Source organism: Ranitomeya imitator, chromosome 3 (genome assembly GCF_032444005.1).
Source record: "Ranitomeya imitator isolate aRanImi1 chromosome 3, aRanImi1.pri, whole genome shotgun sequence".
NCBI classification, from domain to species: domain Eukaryota; kingdom Metazoa; phylum Chordata; class Amphibia; order Anura; family Dendrobatidae; genus Ranitomeya; species Ranitomeya imitator.
Genome location: NC_091284.1, coordinates 228,373,533 through 228,391,643, shown reverse-complemented (window position 1 = coordinate 228,391,643; position 18,111 = coordinate 228,373,533). Strand labels below are relative to the sequence as shown.

General features: G+C 44.5%; 1 protein-coding gene across 1 annotated transcript in view; it reads right to left on the bottom strand.

Annotated features, from left to right (window-relative positions):
* Window positions 1-18,111, bottom strand: part of CDK18 (cyclin dependent kinase 18) — a 269,344-nt gene that overhangs the window by 162,820 nt on the left and 88,413 nt on the right. The window contains exon 2 of the mRNA XM_069756225.1: window positions 10,531-10,669. Coding sequence (XP_069612326.1) covers window positions 10,531-10,654 — 124 coding nt within the window. The 5' untranslated portion in view covers window positions 10,655-10,669. The remainder of the gene's footprint in view (window positions 1-10,530; window positions 10,670-18,111) is intronic.

Genomic DNA, 18,111 nt, shown 5'->3' with positions numbered 1-18,111 from the left:
ACATTCTGCCCCATCTGTCTCAACATTCTGCCCCATCTGTCTCCACATTCTGCCCCATCTGACTCCACATTCTGCCCCATCTGACTCCACATTCTGCCCCATCTGTCTCCACATTCTGCCCCATCTGTCTCCACATTCTGCCCCATCTGTCTCCACATTCTGCCTCATCTGACTCCACATTCTGCCCCATCTGTCTCCACGTTCTGCCCCATCTGTCTCCACATTCTTCCCAATCTGACTCCACATTCTGCCCCATCTGTCTCCACATTCTGCCCCATCTGACTCCACATTCTGCACCATCTGAGTCCACATTCTGCCCCATCTGACTCCACATTCTGCCCCATCTGACTCCACATTCTGCCCCATCTGTCTCCACATTCTGCCCCATCTGTCTCCACATTCTGCCCCATCTGTCTCCACATTCTGCCCCATCTGTCTCCACATTCTGCCCCATCTTTCTCCACATTCTGCCCCATCTGTCTCCACATTCTGCCCCATCTTTTTCCACATTCTGCCCCATCTGACTCCACATTCTGCCTCATCTGACTCCACATTCTGCCCCATCAGACTCCACATTCTGCCCCATCTGTCTCCACATTCTGCCCCATCTGTTTCCAAATTCTGCCCCATTCGACTCCACATTCTGCCCCATTTGACTCCACATTCTGCCCCATCTGACTCCACATTCTGCCCCATCTGACTCCACATTCTGCCCCATCTGTCTCCAAAATCTGCCCCATTTGACTCCACATTCTGCCCCATCTGAATCCACATTCTGCCCCATCTGTCTCCACATTCTGCCCCATCTGTCTCCACATTCTGCCCCATCTGACTCCACATTCTGCCCCATCTGACTCCACATTCTGCCCCATCTGACTCCACATTCTGCCCCATCTGTCTCCAAATTCTGCCCCATTCGACTCCACATTCTGCCCCATCTGAATCCACATTCTGTCCCACCTGAATCCACATTCTGCCCCATCGGTCTCCACATTCTGCCCCACCTGACTCCACATTCTGCCCCACCTGAATCCACATTCTGCCCCACCTGACGCCACATTCTTCCTCATCTGTCTCCACATTCTGCCCCATCTGACTCCACATTCTGCCCCATCTGACTCCACATTCTGCCCCATTTGACTCCACATTCTGCCCCATCTGAATCCACATTCTGCCCTATCTGACTCCACATTCTGCCCCACCTGAATCCACATTCTGCCCCATCTGTCTCCACATTCTGCATCATCTGTCTCCACATTCTGCCCCATCTGTCTCCACATTCTGCCCCACCTGAATCCACATTCTACCCCATCTGACTCCACATTCTGCCCCATCTGTCTCCAAATTCTGCCCCATTTGACTCTACATTCTGCCCCATCTGAACACACATTCTGCTCCATCTGAATACACATCTCACCGGAACAGCAGGAACCGGAAATCTGCTGCTGGCTGATACCAGAGAACACGAGCTGCACACAACCAGGACTGAGCTGCTGCTGAGAGCTGAAGGACCTGTGATGGTGACGTCATCGTCATGAGATCAGGAGGCGGAGCTGATAAATGGTGAAGGACCTATGATAATGATGACGTCACCACAGGTCCTTCAGCTCTTCCTTTCTAACAGTTCAGGTGTGGGCTGCTGATTTGATCTGTCTCCACATTCTGCCCCATCTGTCTCCACATTCTGCCCCTTCTGTCTTCACATTCTGCCCCATCTGACTCCACATTCTGCCCCATCTGTCTCCACATTCTGCCCAATCTGACTCCACATTCTGCCCCATCTGTCTCCACATTCTGCCCCATCTGACTCCACATTCTGCTCCATCTGTCTCCAAATTCTGCCCCATTTGACTCCACATTCTGCCCCATCTGACTCCACATTCTGCCCCATCTGACTCCACATTCTGCCCCATCTGTCTCCAAAATCTGCCCCATTTGACTCCACATTCTGCCCCATCTGAATCCACATTCTGCCCCATCTGTCTCCACATTCTGCCCCATCTGACTCCACATTCTGCCCCATCTGACTCCACATTCTGCCCCATCTGACTCCACATTCTGCCCCATCTGACTCCAAATTCTGCCCCATTCGACTCCACATTCTGCCCCATCTGAATCCACATTCTGCCCCATCGGTCTCCACATTCTGCCCCACCTGACTCCACATTCTGCCCCACCTGAATCCACATTCTGCCCCACCTGACGCCACATTCTTCCTCATCTGTCTCCACATTCTGCCCCATCTGACTCCACATTCTGCCCCATCTGACTCCACATTCTGCCCCATCTGACTCCACATTCTGCCCCATTTGACTCTACATTCTGCCCCATCTGAACACACATTCTGCTCCATCTGAATACACATCTCACCGGAACAGCAGGAACCGGAAATCTGCTGCTGGCTGATACCAGAGAACAAGAGCTGCACACAACCAGGACTGAGCTGCTGCTGAGAGCTGAAGGACCTGTGATGGTGACGTCATCGTCATGAGATCAGGAGGCGGAGCTGATAAATGGTGAAGGACCTATGATAATGATGACGTCACCACAGGTCCTTCAGCTCTTCCTTTCTAACAGTTCAGGTGTGGGCTGCTGATTTGATGTGTGCGCCCGGCAGGTCAGGAGGAGGGCAGGTCTGTCTTTTGCAGTGCGGGAGGAATCACCTGCGCGGCAACAGTTTTGAACTGTTTGCTGATGTTGGCGTGCATCTGACCTGCCTGGCCCCTTACTCCCCTGGGTCCGGTTGCAGTGGCGACTGCTGCGACAGTGGTAGCTACGCCCCTGAAGAACACTCTCCCCAGGAAGAAGGTATTTCAGTATTTAAATATATCATAAAGAGAACACTTCATGAGAGCTAAAACAAAGAATTCATCACAAGGTGCAAACCATTAATCAGCTTTATTAACAGAAAGGTCAGATTAAAAAAGCCAGCCCAGGTCTGGAAATGAATTCTTTGGACAGATGAAACTAAGATCAACATGTACCAGAATAATGGGAAGAAGAAACCATGGAGAAGGCTTGTTACAGCTAATGATCCAAAGCACATCAAATCCTCTGTAAAACATGGTGGAGGCAGGGTGAGAGCATGGGCATGCATGGCTTTCAATTACACTGGGTCACTAGTGTTTATTGATGACGTGATTGAAGAAAGAAGCAGCCAGATGAATTCTAAAGTGTACAGGGTTATACTTTCTGCTCATATTCAACAAATGCAACAATGTTGTCTGGAGAACGCTTCATAGAACAGATGGACAATGACCCAAAACATATTGCAAAAGCAACCGAGGAGTTTCTTAGGGCAAAGAAGTGGAATATTCTGCAATGGCCAAGTCAATCATAAGATCTCAACCCCATCAAGCACACATTTCACATACGTAAGACAAAATGTAAGACAGAAATACCCACAAACAAGCAATAACAGAAGTCAACTGCAGTGAAGGCCTGGAAAAGCATCACAGAGGAGGAATCCTAGAGTTTGGTCACGTCCGTTGCTTCTAGACTTCAGGCAGTTATTGCCAGCAAAGGATTTCCTTCAATCCTCTCTACGACCCTATATACACATAGTGAGAGACCTGTCAGTCTAGCTGAATGGATGGAGAAAAGCCAGCCTGGCCATAAGTGTGACTAATCATCCATACTTTTAACTACTTCTCTGCAGCTGTCACGCAACGTGTAGGAAAGGCTAAGTGCAACACGAAAGTATATGGTAAAGGGAACCAAACAATACGGAAGGGGGAATGGAGAACCCCTAGGCAGATCTGACGTCACCCTGTCTGCCCTATCGTCCTTAAATAGGTTTGGCACCTATTGCCGAGCAGGATGCCTAATTCCTGCCTGACCCTGGCGATAAGCCCTGCATCGGGAAGGACAGGATGAGGACTAGTCAATCCCCACTACCACTAAATACAGATGGGATACACAAACAAAGGGGAACATTTGGCTTAGGTAGACTCAGAGAGAAACACAGACAACCTACAAACACCAGAGAGGAAGATAGCCGACTGCTATAGCTGCAAGCCACAACAAGGAACTGGAAATAGAAATATCAACCACGCCTTCCAGCAGTAAGATGTTATATACACACAGGTCCAGGTGTGTCAACTAGAGCTGGGCAAGATTGCCACTGGGTCCTAAAGTCAGAACTGCTGAGACCTTCTGCTGTCAGATGCAGTACGACGGTCTGCAACCTCTGACACACCTGTTACAGCAGCATTTTAGAGTAAGGCCGGGGTTACACTTGCAAGTGCAATGCGAGAAACTCACCGGACACCGGAGTGTGCGGCTGCATGTTAATGCGAGTTTCTCGCATTGCACTCGCAAGTGTGACCCCGGCCTAAGACATACATTTTTGTAATGCAGGAGCTGGTCTCTTATTTAAGCTGTCTGTGGTTGAGGGCAGCATGAATCGTGTAACCAGTTCCATTTAATAATTATGTATCCATACAATTACAACCATGTATTCTATAATACTTGTCATCAATGGTAATCAAAATGAACAATCAGTGTCTGCTAGTCATGTGATAAAGCATCTGACATTCATATACACTAAATAAGCCCCTTATTCTTTTGGCTCCAAGAAAAAAGAAAAATATTCTTAATAAATGAATAATAGGAAATAATCAAAAGTGGCAAAATATAAGGCTCTGATTTCTATTAAGATACTTGCCGAATATTTACGTGTGCCTCTTGGTATGTTCAAAGAGTTCATCCACTTAGTTCTAATTATTCCCATTATGCCAACTTAATTATGTTTGCTTTTCATGAAGAAATTGCACGGTGCTAAATATCTTTATGCCGTACAGAATTCTAATTTGAATAAAGCATAATATATACAGGTTTTGAAAAAGCATATATATTACAGCACTTATGTAATAAATTCTGTACATTGTCATAGTCACGTCATTACAACATTAGCATTATACTCCTTACCCATGCATAAGGAAAATCCATCAATCTGACAAACCATATGGCAAAGTCCTGGCTAGTGCAAATGAATAAAACTCAGACTCTTTGATAAATGGGTGCAGAACCGTTATTAAGATCTATAATGGTCATTGATTGGTTTTTTCAAATGGGCTGTTTTATAAAGTCAACCCAAGTACATACGGTATGCCTCTACCACAGTAGATATTGATTTAGGATCGTGTGATCTTATGGAGAGACATTTCGATAAGTGCAATCCTGTATGTGTATTGTGTTGGCATCAGGACGGAAGAGAGTGTGGGGGACTGAGGACAGCTAGGAAAGTTAGCCAGAAGGAGAGAAGCTTTAGAAACCAAATAAGGCCAGAAAAAAACACAGCAGCAGTCATCAGTCCCAAGTACAGAATACCAAATGGCATTGAAGATTGCGTTAAGCCAGGTCAGTCGAAACTTCTGCGTGGCCTAAGAATGCACAGAAAGATCAGACAGTACTCAAAAACGCAAACCATCGAAGAATTGCATTCACAATTGCGGTAACTACGTTCTTAGAACAGGAATCTAAAGGTACCTTCACACTCAGCGACGCTACAGCGATACCAACAACGATGTCGATCGCTGCAGCGTCGCTGTTTGGTCGCTGGAGAGCTGTCACACAGACAGCTCTCCAGCGACCAACGATCCCGAGGTCCCCGGGTAACCAGGGTAAACATCGGGTTACTAAGCGCAGGGCCGCGCTTAGCAACCCGATGTTTACCCTGGTTACCAGCGTAAAAGTAAAAAAAAAAAAAAAACACTACATACTTACCTACCGCTGTCTGTCCCCGGCGCTCAGCTTCTCTGCACTCCTCCTGCACTGGCTTTGAGCACAGCGGCCGGAAAGCAGAGCGGTGACGTCACCGCTCTGCTTTCCGGCTGACCGACGCTCACAGCCAGTGCAGGAGGAGTGCAGAGAAGCTGAGCGTCGGGGACAGACAGCGGTAGGTAAGTATGTAGTGTTTGTTTTTTTAACTTTTACGCTGGTAACCAGGGTAAACATCGGGTTACTAAGCGCGGCCCTGCGCTTAGTAACCCGATGTTTACCCTGGTTACCAGTGAAGACATCGCTGGATCGGTGTCACACACGCCGATCCAGCGATGTCTGCAGGAAGTCCAGCGACGAAATAAAGTTCTGGACTTTCCTCAGCGACCAACGATCTCCCAGCAGGGGCCTGATCGTTGGTCGCTGTCACACATAACGATTTCCTTATAGATATCGTTGCTACGTCACAAAAAGCAACGATATCGTTAACGATATCGTTATGTGTGAAGGTACCTTAAGGCTATGTTCACACGTTACGCTTTTGATGCTTTTTTAATGCAAATTTTAAGCTGTGTTTTACAGTACCAGCAAAATCTATGCAATTTCAGAACTCTCAAGCACACACATTGTTTTTTTTCCCTGAGCGATGTGGAAACTGCTACGCTTTTGCAAACTGCATGTCACTCCTTTCAGAATTTTTGCAGCGTTTTTTCACCCATTGAAAGTAATGGGTAAGTGCAAAAATGCAGGTATCAGGTTTTGCTTTGTTTTTGGTGCAAAAACCTTAAAGGGACACTGTCAACTGAATTTGGAGGGAGCAATCTTCAGCCATGGAGGCGGGGTTTTGAGGTGTTTGATTCACCCTTTCCTTACCCGCTGGCTGCATGCTGGCTGCAATATTGGATTGAAGTTCATTCTTTGTCCTCCGTAGTACATGCCTGCGCTGTGCAAGATTGCCTTATGCAGGCATGTACTACGGAGGACAGAGAATGAACTTCAATCCAATATTGCAGCCAGCATGCAGCCAGCGGGTAAGGAAAGGGTGAATCAAACACCCAAAAACCCCGCCTCCATGGCTGAAGATTGTTCCCTCCAAATTCAGGTGACAGTGTTCCTTTAAGGCTTGGTTCCCATTGCGTTAATGGGAACGCGCTAACGGACAGCGTTGCACGGCGAAATTAACGCCGTGCAACGCGTCCGTTAGCGCGCCCATTCACGGCAATGGGAACGCGCAGCACTAGCGCGTGCCATGTTCGGCACGCGCTAGCGACGCGCCGGTGTTTCCTGGCGCGCCGCGGACGCTGCTTGCAGCGTCCGAGGCGCGCCCGCGGTCCGTTCCCCGCTCTCGCAGATCGGGCATCTGCGCGAGCGGGGACGTTACCGCGACCCCGGGATGCGGCCCCGTTAAAAACATTGCGTTAGCGCAATCCGCTAGCGCTAAACGGATTGCACTAACGCAATGTGACCCTAGCCTAAGGAAGTTGCATCATGATTTTTGGGGGGGTGTTAAACTTTGTCAGCACGCACAAGAGACAAAAAAACACAGCAAAAATGCAGCAAAACCTGCTTTTTTATTGCCAAGAGTGCGGGTTTTGCCTGCGGAAAAAACGCAAAGTGTGAACATAGCCTAAGACTGTAGGTCAGTGTTTTTCAATCCGTGGAATGAGTACTGGCAGACTACTGTGTACACTTGGTGATGGTAGGACACAATGTCTAGCACTAAAGGAGTTTTTTAGATGTGAAGGGCAGATGATTGGCTCATCACCTGTAAAGAAAGACTGGGGAGCCCATAGGGCAGACAGACCTCATGACAATCTAGAGGGTGGGAGTGAAGGGGTTATTTGGTAAAAATAAGGCTGGAAGGGAAGTTTTGATGGTGTATGTTCAGGGGGTCTGATTGTTGGGAAGGAGTTTGGAGGCAGGATTGTGGTGGGGTTATCTCAGGGATAGAGAAGGATTTCTACTTACTCTGGCTTCCTGGATCCAGCTGCCCACCCATCCTTCCTCTTTTTACCTTTGGTTTCTGGTAAAAAAAAAACCAACTTTTTCTGGTACTGCGGCTGGGGGATAGGTCCAGGTTAGAGACTTGTCAAGTAGCGATGGCCTTTGGTCAGAAGGCACCAGTAGGGTATGGTGGCTTCTGTGATAGATCATGGTAACTTGTAGGCGTAGGTCCTGAAAAGTTACAGGTATTAAGAGTTATTAATACCTCACTCTCTGGTGTGGTGCGGCCAGGGAAAATTAGGAAGGTTGTGGGTTATGACTCTGGACCAGACCTATCAGCTTGTTAATGTTAGTTAATGTCATATAATGTTTACATTGTTTATAATGTTTAGGGGGTCCGGGTTGAGGGCACCCCAAGTTTGCGTGTAATGTTAATAAAAGCCTCCTGTGGCCAATTTTACCCAAGTCACAGGCAGTCATGTGTTTATTTTAAGGTTTAAGTTACAGTATAATGGTAATAATTGATGGTTACATTGGAAACAACCAATATTCCCTCTTTAACTTGTCATGTCTTACTGTTAGGAGTTGAGGAGGGCAACATTGGGGATAAATGCATCGCTGTAGCTGGGTCTAATAAGGGGGGCATTATCGGTGGAACTGTCTTGGGTAGCATTTTTATGAATGCACTATGGTTGACACTATTATTCAGGTACAGAGACACTGAAAAACTGGCTTTAACAGTTTCCTATTCCACATCTCTAGAAGTTGGGTAGTATGCACCGACTCACTCGTCAGACGTCAAACATGTAACTAAGCGAGCGGGGCCCTCACTTATCTTGTTTAGATTATTATTTCGTTTGTTACTATGTAATGTCTGACTTGGGTTGTAAGCACTACTGAATACGTTGATGATATATAAGAATTACAAGTACCGTATGTTGCCCATTGTCCAATTACCTCCAGAATGGTGACCAAATATAACCTGAGGAGAACTTGGTTAAAACATCTTTGACAATTGGTTACTTGAGTTAAAGACTAAAACAACCATTGTTGCAGTATCGAATTTCCAGGAGTCTATAGGCACAGAATTTCTGCTGTGCCACACAACAGTTAGGCCGCAAAATACATCACAAAACAAATCCCAACATTGTGGTCCTCTATGTAAATTCCCATTTAGCCAGTGTCCTTCCTGAAGGTCCACAGATAAACACAGGCCTACTGTTCCTATAAGTAGATCAGACCCTTCACCGATGGAGGTAACAGATTATAGCTTATTATGACAAATTCTACTTTCTATTAAAAACCTCATTACAAATCCAATTAAATTAACATTGCATTAATTGATGCTATTTTACTTATTTTCAAAATGTACAAACATATGAAGTCTAAACATAGTTAATATAATTAACACGTACTGTACTTTATGCATCCTTTTTTGCTTTATCATGACTCCTAATAAAAGTATAAGGTATGTTTAGGTAAGAGTATTGACCAACGTGGCCGATGAAACAATTTCAGGCTGTGCTGCTGTAATGAAGAACCCTTAGGGCCAAGATGAGTTGAACGGTTTTTATTTCCCCAACGCGTTTCAACACTTGACTAGAACCTTTTATTCAAGGGAAGAAAAACAGTTGCACTAGTTTTTTTTCGCTTGAAAAGACGCTAGTCCAGTGTTCAAGCACATTGGGGAACTAAAAAAACGTTCAACTCATTGAACCTGAAAGATTCTTCATTACAGCAGCGCAGACTGATATCGTTTTAACGTCCAAATAGATCAATCCTGGAGGAGATCATCCCCCAGCCACGAAGAAGCAAAAGGGCATCACCTGATGGTCTTGTGCGTTTTTGTTCACCTACACTTTTTCTACTAGGTGAAGAGTATTGGTATTATCAATTATATAACTTCATCATTATATCAAGAATGGAAATTCATAACAATGGCAGTTATAAGCCTGACTCCTGGGCAGGGGCGCACATACCATCGGGTCATCTTGGGCGGCCGTACAGGGGCCCAAGATGTAATGGGGCTCACTTCTACATCCAAAGCAGATTCCATCAGACACGTTAATGGGTGCATTATGATGAACTACTGCGCAACGAAACGCCCATGTGATGTCGGCGCACAGGGCCCCACTTCTGTCTGTGTCGGGTTCTGCTCCATAGTATGTATGTATGTATGTGTATGCCATGTTTAGCTTTGTCACATGATGTTAAACGGAGCAGAGGACCATATTGGACAAAATCTTCCTAAGAACCACTAGCATGTAGAGTAGATAAAGATTTTTGGGTCAAGGGCAGGGAAACGGTGATGGTGTACAGTAAAAGCAGCGTGTATATACATTTTATAGATGTATTTTGCCTGGGGTAAAAAAAACAACATAAAAAATACAATAGAGGCACAAGAAAAAGCATGATTACAATCTACCGTATATACATTGGGGATTATCGGCTCAGAAAGAACTATATTTAATGCCTAACTAATGCTATGAAATACAGAGTGAAAAGTAACGTAACCTTTGGTTATGTAACCCTTCGGAAGCATTTTGCACAGGACTGCTACTATGTGTTACCAAAAAATACCGATATATCACACTTAATCTCCTTCTTTAAATAGGTCAAAGTACGTGCTTATATGATTAGCCTAGTTTTATGCTGCCCCATAGTGAAAATAAGACTGAACACTCATATGATAGTATTTACAGTAATTGTTGGCAAGATATAGAAATATAGTCGATATAAAGAAGGAAAAAACTTGGCATGCCAAGATATCACTTACACATACCAATATAAGCTTGGCACTGCCACACATTCATCACCTGATCGATCACCATGCAATAGTCTATCCATTTGTTTCAAGACACTCACCTTCACTATGTCGACTGTTTTTCTGGTTGTATTGCTCTGTGAATTCTGGGATGGACTCTTCTATAGTCTCTGTTCGAGGAACAGAGAGGGAGAACCTCCGGGTGAAATTTTTCATCTTGTTCATGATGACAAGATAGACCTAGGAGAGATACGTCTGAGTGTGAGAAAGATTTCATAGAAGGAAAAAGGAAGGCAAACGCAGAGCATGTGAGAGAGGAATGGGAGTGAATGGAAGAGAGAGGGAACCAACAAGAGATAGAAAGAAGAAGACGGAAGAGCACTGGAAATGAAATCATAGAATAGTGGAATGGTCCCATTAATGCGACAACTAGCAAAGCTGGAGAACATCACCAAGAAGGTTCATGGGTTGAGGGGATTATTTTAAAGAGATGTCAGTTATGTTCCATAATGATACGAGGAACAGCTTATTAAGACATTGCACAGAACGGTGGAAGCAATAGATGACCATAAATCTGTGCTGGAGTTAGGAATATAGGAAGAAGTAGAGAGAAGTGAAGGCTGCTTGGCTACGAAGGAACACGAGCATGTGGGAGGGCTACATCTGCTGCATCTCTTATCACAGAGATGAGCCTCTGAAAAACAGGCCTCTACATACCTGATCATATTGGAAACGATGGACTGCAAGCTCTTCTGCCTGGAAACCCAGCCTAGCCCTGCCCTTGTACTGCCCTATGCTGTGGCATGCCTGATCCAATGGTTTTATGAGGCAATAATACTACTCAACTTCTTCATTTGTTCTCTCTTTTTTCTGCACTCTTAATCACATTTCCACCAAATACATAAACTCGGCTCATGTGCCAGGTTTTATAGACCTGACCCTGCAGCTGATATTACACTGCTGGCTGGAGCTCGCGTTTCTAGTGTTCCTGGCTCTGGAGGTGTTAATAATCCTTTTCTGATATATAGCTACTTCTGCTTTTTGGCTATAAATTTGTTCCCAGGCATTTCCCACCCTGCCCAGGTACATCAAAACTCCTCACCCTTATCATAGGGAGAGTATGAACCTGTTGCCCTCCCCTATAAATAGCGCACTATAGGCAATGGTATTTTTACATAAGAAGAGGCCACCTTACCGCTGCCGGGGCGGCAGAGTTCATGGCGCTTGTAGAAACAGGTTTAGCTGTGCACAGTATGTTCTTTTGTGCTTACTGATTTGCAGAGATTTCAGCAGTTAAATACTAATTTGAGGAACAGTTTCCAGAGGCAGCACCAGTACGAATGAATGTAAAAACATCTTGTTTCCCTGGAAATGTCCTATTTTTCTATACACAACAACATTTCAGCAAAGTTGTTTTTACAAAATTAACCGATTTAATTATACTTGATGGACATCTGAATTGTTAAGGACTAATAACATTACAAATGCATATTATTTAAGAGAACGTATTATGATAATTTTATACCTCAAATGTATTACCTGTCAGTACAGGTGTTTTTTGTGCTTAGTAAATTCTTACCTTGATTGTAGAAATCCATTTTGCCATTCCTGAGAAATTATTATTGAAATAATATGCAAATGAGCTACAAGTGCATCTGGGGGGGGCATTGCACTTGCAGCTCTCATGCCTTCCCTCCTTATTACCCTGCCTCCTGTGTCTCATTGACAGGTCAAGGGAGGCAGGTCACTAAATCAAGAGTGACCAGTCAGTCAGAGACAGGAGGCAGGTGGGTAAAAAGGAGGCTGGCAGGAGAGCTACAAGTGCCATGTTCCACCCAGAAGAACTTGCAGCTCATTGGCCTACAATGTCAATGCTAGTATTCTCAGAAAGACAACGCACAATTTTACAACCTAGGTAAGGATTTAGTGAGCATGAAAGCGTCAAATACATACATCTCATTACTTTGAGGTATAGAATCTCCATGATATGTTCTCTTCAAAAAGGTTGTCCACTACTTTTACATTGATGACCTCTCGTTAGGATAGGTCATCAATGTCTTATCACCCGGCACCCCTGTCGATCAACTGTTATCGGTGACAGCGACCGGAAGTACTCACTTGTGGAGCTGGCCGTCTTCTGATAGTGGCCACCTCAGGGTACTGCATATCTGCCTTCTATTGCGTTGAATAGGAGTGCAGTACCAAGCCTTGGCTACTACCAGAAGATGGAGCACATTAGCAAATGAGTACTTCCGGTAGGCTGCCACTGGTAACAGCTGAGCGGCGGAGGTGTCGGGAGTCGGCCCCCCGGCCGACCAATCCTTGATGACCTATCCGAAGTAGTGGACAACCTCTAACATTCACAAGTCGGATTCAATTGTAATTAATCCAGTTAAAGAAACAAACAGAGAGAAATAGAAACTAACCCCAGACAGCAACTGAAGACAAAGCTTCCATTTTTTTTACCCAGATCCATTTGAAAAAACAAAAAAATCCATTAAAAAACAACGGAAACTTTGTCCTACATTTGGTTTTTCCTGTTTTTTTAATGGATCTGTTTTTCCTGGAGATGTCTCTGAACACCTCTAGTTTTCTGGGCATGTATGGTATTTAAAAATGGATAATGGATAAGAAGAATCTGTTATGATTTGTTTCGTATCTTAAATAAACGTAAAAAAAACCTGAAGTGTCCCATCTGTCTGATATATATATTTTTATGAAGAAAAGAAAGGTTTTGCAGAACAGGTTTTGTCTCGCCACAAAATCGATGGCAGACAAAACAAATGCAAACAAATGACATTTTACGTAATTAAAACCCCATTTAAATGAGTGGATCCATTAACCTAACGTTTTACTTTTTTTTCTCTGCTCCTCTGATGGATCAGAATAATGGAAATAAAAATACTAATGTGAACAGAGCCTCAATCAACATCTTTACACATCATTAACATTGCTGTCCATCAAACCTCTTGATTGCAATACTGAATAGTGCAAGAGTATCTTCCCGCCGTACAGGAGACTACTATAAAATGCTGATAATTGCATGGTCCGCTTATTGTTTTAACTTAAAGGGGTTTTCTGGCAAAGAAAACTATTTTTCAAAACAGATCAGAATGCCATAAAAGAAAAATGGGGTATATTCACCTCCATCGATTCCCAATCCCAATTTTGCAACGATGCATCACAAGATAAGGACTGCTGGAGCAGGTCTAGACTGGCCACAATGGTTGGCCCTGTGTTGGCACATTACATCTGTAGGAAGTACACCAATCTAAGTTTATTAAAAATCATTTTTATTTTCTGGACAACTTTTTTAATGGTGCTGCCCAATGAAAACAACCCCTTACTACATACTGCATAACTGCATACGTAACAACATGTTAGGCTATAGGTTGAACTTGATGGACTTAATCCATCTCATACTCAATGCTTAGCCCCGATAAAATAAAGAAGCCTATAATCATCTCCTGTGCTGATGCTGTTCCCGCGGTGTCAGCACACGCTGTTCGGGGCTCTCGTGCGGCTGTATGACACGTGGTACGAGGCACCCAATCAGCGCTGGCGTTACAGTTCCTTCCTTCGGACAAATTGAACATGAAGAGGAAGTCAGAAAGCAGCTGTAGCTCAAACTTCCTCTCCATGTTCAATTTGTCCGAAGGCAGGGACAGTGACACCAGCATTGATTGGGCGCTGAGGTCACGTGCCACTGTAAGCAGGTCCCGGGATGCAGTAACGCAGGCAAGGCAGAGCAAGGGTTAACACTAATGTAATTTAATGGGAATCTGTCACCCCTAAAATCGTATATGAGCTGCGGCCACCGGCATCAGGGGCTTATCTACAGCATTCTGTAAGCCCCCGATGTATCCTGAAAGATGAGAAATAAAGGTTATATTATACTCACCCAGGGGCAGTCCCGCTGCAGTTTGGGTCCGATGGGCGTCGCGGTCCGGTCCGGGGCCTCCTATCTTCATACGATGACGTCCTCTTCTTGTCTTCTTGCCGTGGCTCTGGCGCAGGCGTACTTTGTCTGCCCTGTTGAGGGCAGAGCAAAGTACTGCAGTGCGCAGGCGCCAGGCCTCTCTAATCTTTCCCAGCGCCTGCGCACTGCAGAACTTTGCAGTACTAGATTGTTCATGCAGTGGCCCGCCACGACTGCCGGTCAACGATGATAGCCGATAGTGAAGTTGTATTGCTTGCAATCAGCTAATTACAAAGAATCTATCTAAATTTGTAACTCTAACCTATGTAGTGTGTTAAGATTTCCAACCTCTTAGACTGAAATATTTTCAAATATCTTTTAGTATATTACTATTTTAAACGTTATTAAAATCTAACTTAAAATTAGTGGTTTCTGTACCAATGTCTGGGACCAAACACCCTTTTGTACTACTCAGAGATTGTGACGCAATTTTCTAGGCAAAGGAAATTTGATGCATTGTCCTACAGATTGACGCAGCCATTTTGGCTTTGGAATCTGTGATGACCCAAGCTTAATCATTTCATGAAGATGAGCTTCAGAGAAGTATCCATGACATATCAAAAAGAGCATTTTCAGCTGCATTTCCTCTATGTATGTACAGAAAATGTTACAGACACTACTCACGGCTGAACAAGCAAAAAATTTATATAAAAAAAAGATTACAAAGATTTATGTGGATTGTCCAGGAGCAAAATTTTATGTCTTTACAGACCTTCCTTCGGCTCAGAATAGCTTTATGGTATGAGGTTATGCCTTATTGATTAATTGAGCAGAAGTAACTTTCAAGGGTCATAAACACAACTGTAAAATGTGTCTCACACAAATATTTGTACAAGATACAGACCAGCTGATAGAACTACATAAAAAAATGCACTATCAAACATTTCTAAAATAATGTAAAACCTGTATTACCATTACATATGGTAAGTATGTAAGTATGTTCTGAAAGTATATATTTGTAAATATTAATTGCGTACACTCCGTACAGTGACATTGGTATGTGTAAATGAGTATATTTATATCAGGATGGTACACCTTATCCATAGAAAGTTGAAGTAGATCTGTCACCAGAGTTTACAATGTAAACTGTAACTGTATTATTAACTATCTGTCTTGGACATGATGACACTAAACCCTGTTATACACATGAGACAGACCAGCAGTCTCAAACACACGGCTCACGGGCCGCAGGCCCTTGAGGCTGCTTCATGTGGCCCGCTGGCACTGTTGACCCTTGGCGATCCATGCCTGATTTAGGGGGCTGCCGACAGTAGCTTAGACGCACATTCAATTGTAATGATGTACCTGCTGTGGCTGTTGATGAGGTGGGGGAGAGGCAGCGGCGGAGATGCGGGTCACAGGAGGCAGGAGCCGGCTGCTACAGCTAACACTATGACCGCTGCCAAAGAGAAATAAATATTCACTGCTCTCCACGCCTATGGGAGTAGAGAGCAGTGAACAGTCATTTCTCTTTAATAGTGGACACGCTGTTAGCCGCAGCAGCCTGCTTTCTACAGCATCTTGGCTCTAAAGTGTGCTCAATACTTAAAGGGAACCTGTCACCCCGTTTTTCAAGAAGAGCTAAAAATAGCGTTAAATAGGGGCAGAGCTGGGCTTTACATTAGTGTGTTTTGGAGCCTTTATTCCCCACCTATGCTGCCGAAATACCTTTGTAAAGTCGCCGTTTTGGGCTGTCACTCACGCTGGTCAGGTCATATGGGCGTGGTGACAGCGCTGTTTCTCCCCCAGATCTCCGTTGGTGGCGTAGTGGTGTGCGCATGTCCAAGTGGCAAATCCACTGCGCAGCTTCAAGGAAAATAGCGCGATCTGCGCTATTCAGCCGTTTATCGGTGGGCGCGGCCATCTTTGTGAGGCCGCGCGTGCGCAGATGGTTCTTCTCGGCTTCCCCGGGCTTCAGGAAAATGGCCGCGGGATGCCGCGCGTGCGAAGATGGAGATCGCGGCGGCCATTTTCCTGCAGCCGAGATGCGAACTCGGCTTCAGGAAAATGGCCGTCGAGATATCAGATCAGGACGCTGCAAGGAAGCGCAGGGAAGGTAAGCAGAATGGTTAATTTTTTTTATGTTTTCTTCTGATGGGGGCCATGCATACTAGGACAGGGATGAGGGGGTCATGCATACAATGATAGGGATAAGAGGGTGATGCATACCAGGATGGGGATGAGGGTCATGCATACCAGGATAGGGTTGAGGAGGCCATGCATACCAGGATAGGGATGAAGGGGCCATGTATACCTGGATTGGGGACATATATATACCAGGATGGGGGATTTTAGTCCAGAATTGACCACATTTTTTTTGCTTCAGTTTATTTTCTATTTTCCTCCTCTAAAACCTAGGGACATAACTACAATATGAGGACCTGGATATGGGGGCATGACTACAATATGGGGACAGGTCTATAATATGGGGACTTGGATGGGACATAACTACAATATGGGGACCTGGACACCCTTGGTTTGGTCAAAATGCTCAGTGCTCTGCCTACTGATTTTGCATGCCTCCACCTAACTAAATGGTGACTGGCAGAGCTGGTTTACCTGGTGTGAGCACTGTTTTAATTTCAACATGTGTGCATCTGCAGTACCCCACTGCAGCCACTATGATAGAGCTGGGTAGTTCCACTCCGCAAGTGATCACTTCTGCCCACACTGGAAAAAGCTGATCGGCGCCGGTTGCCGGGTGTTGTACCCGCAATGATCTGATATTGATGGCCTTTCATAAGGAGAGGTTATTAATATAAAGCACTAAACGACCCCATTAAATTTTTATGTACTTTATTTCCAAATGTTATGACTAAAAAGGCACTTCTGAAGTACACCTTCGAATTAAGGAGATTTGCACTACGTTCGCACACAACTATATAGCCACCTGTAGAATCCCAGTGGTGAAACAAATTACACTGCACATTAACCCCTTCATGACCTGGGGATTTTTCGTTTTTCCGTGTTCGTTTTTCACTCCCCTCCTTCCCAGAGCGATAACTTTTTCATTTTTCCGTCAATTTGGCCATGTGAGGGCTTATTTTTTGCGGGACGAGTTGTACTTTTGAACGACATCATTGGTTTTAGCATGTCGTGTACTTGAAAACGGGAAAAAAATTCCAAGTGCGGTGAAATTGCAAAAAAAAGTGCAATCCCACACTTGTTTTTTGTTTGGCTTTTTTGCTAGGTTCACTAAATGCTACAACTGACTTGACATTATGATTCTCCAGGTCAGTACGAGTTCATAGACACCTAACATGACTAGGTTATTTTTTATCTAAGTGGTGAAAAAAAATTCCAAACTTTGCTAAAAAAAAAAAAAAAAAAATTGCGCCATTTTCCGATACCCGTAGCGTCTCCATTTTTCGTTATCTGGGGTCGGTTGAGGGCTTATTTTTTGCGTGCCGAGATGACGTTTTTAATAATAGCATTTTGGTGCAGATACGTTCTTTTGATCGCCCGTTATTGCATTTTAATGCAATGTCGCGGCGACCAAGAAAACGTAATTCTGGCGTTTTGAATTTTTTTCCCGCTACGCTGTTTAGCGATCAGGTTAATGCTTTTTTTTAGTTGATAGATCGGGCGATTCTGAGCGCGGCGATACCAAATATGCGTAGATTTTATATTTTTTTATTGATTTATTTTGATTGGGGCGAAAGGGGGGTGATTTTTTTTTTTTACTTTTGCCATGCTTCAATAG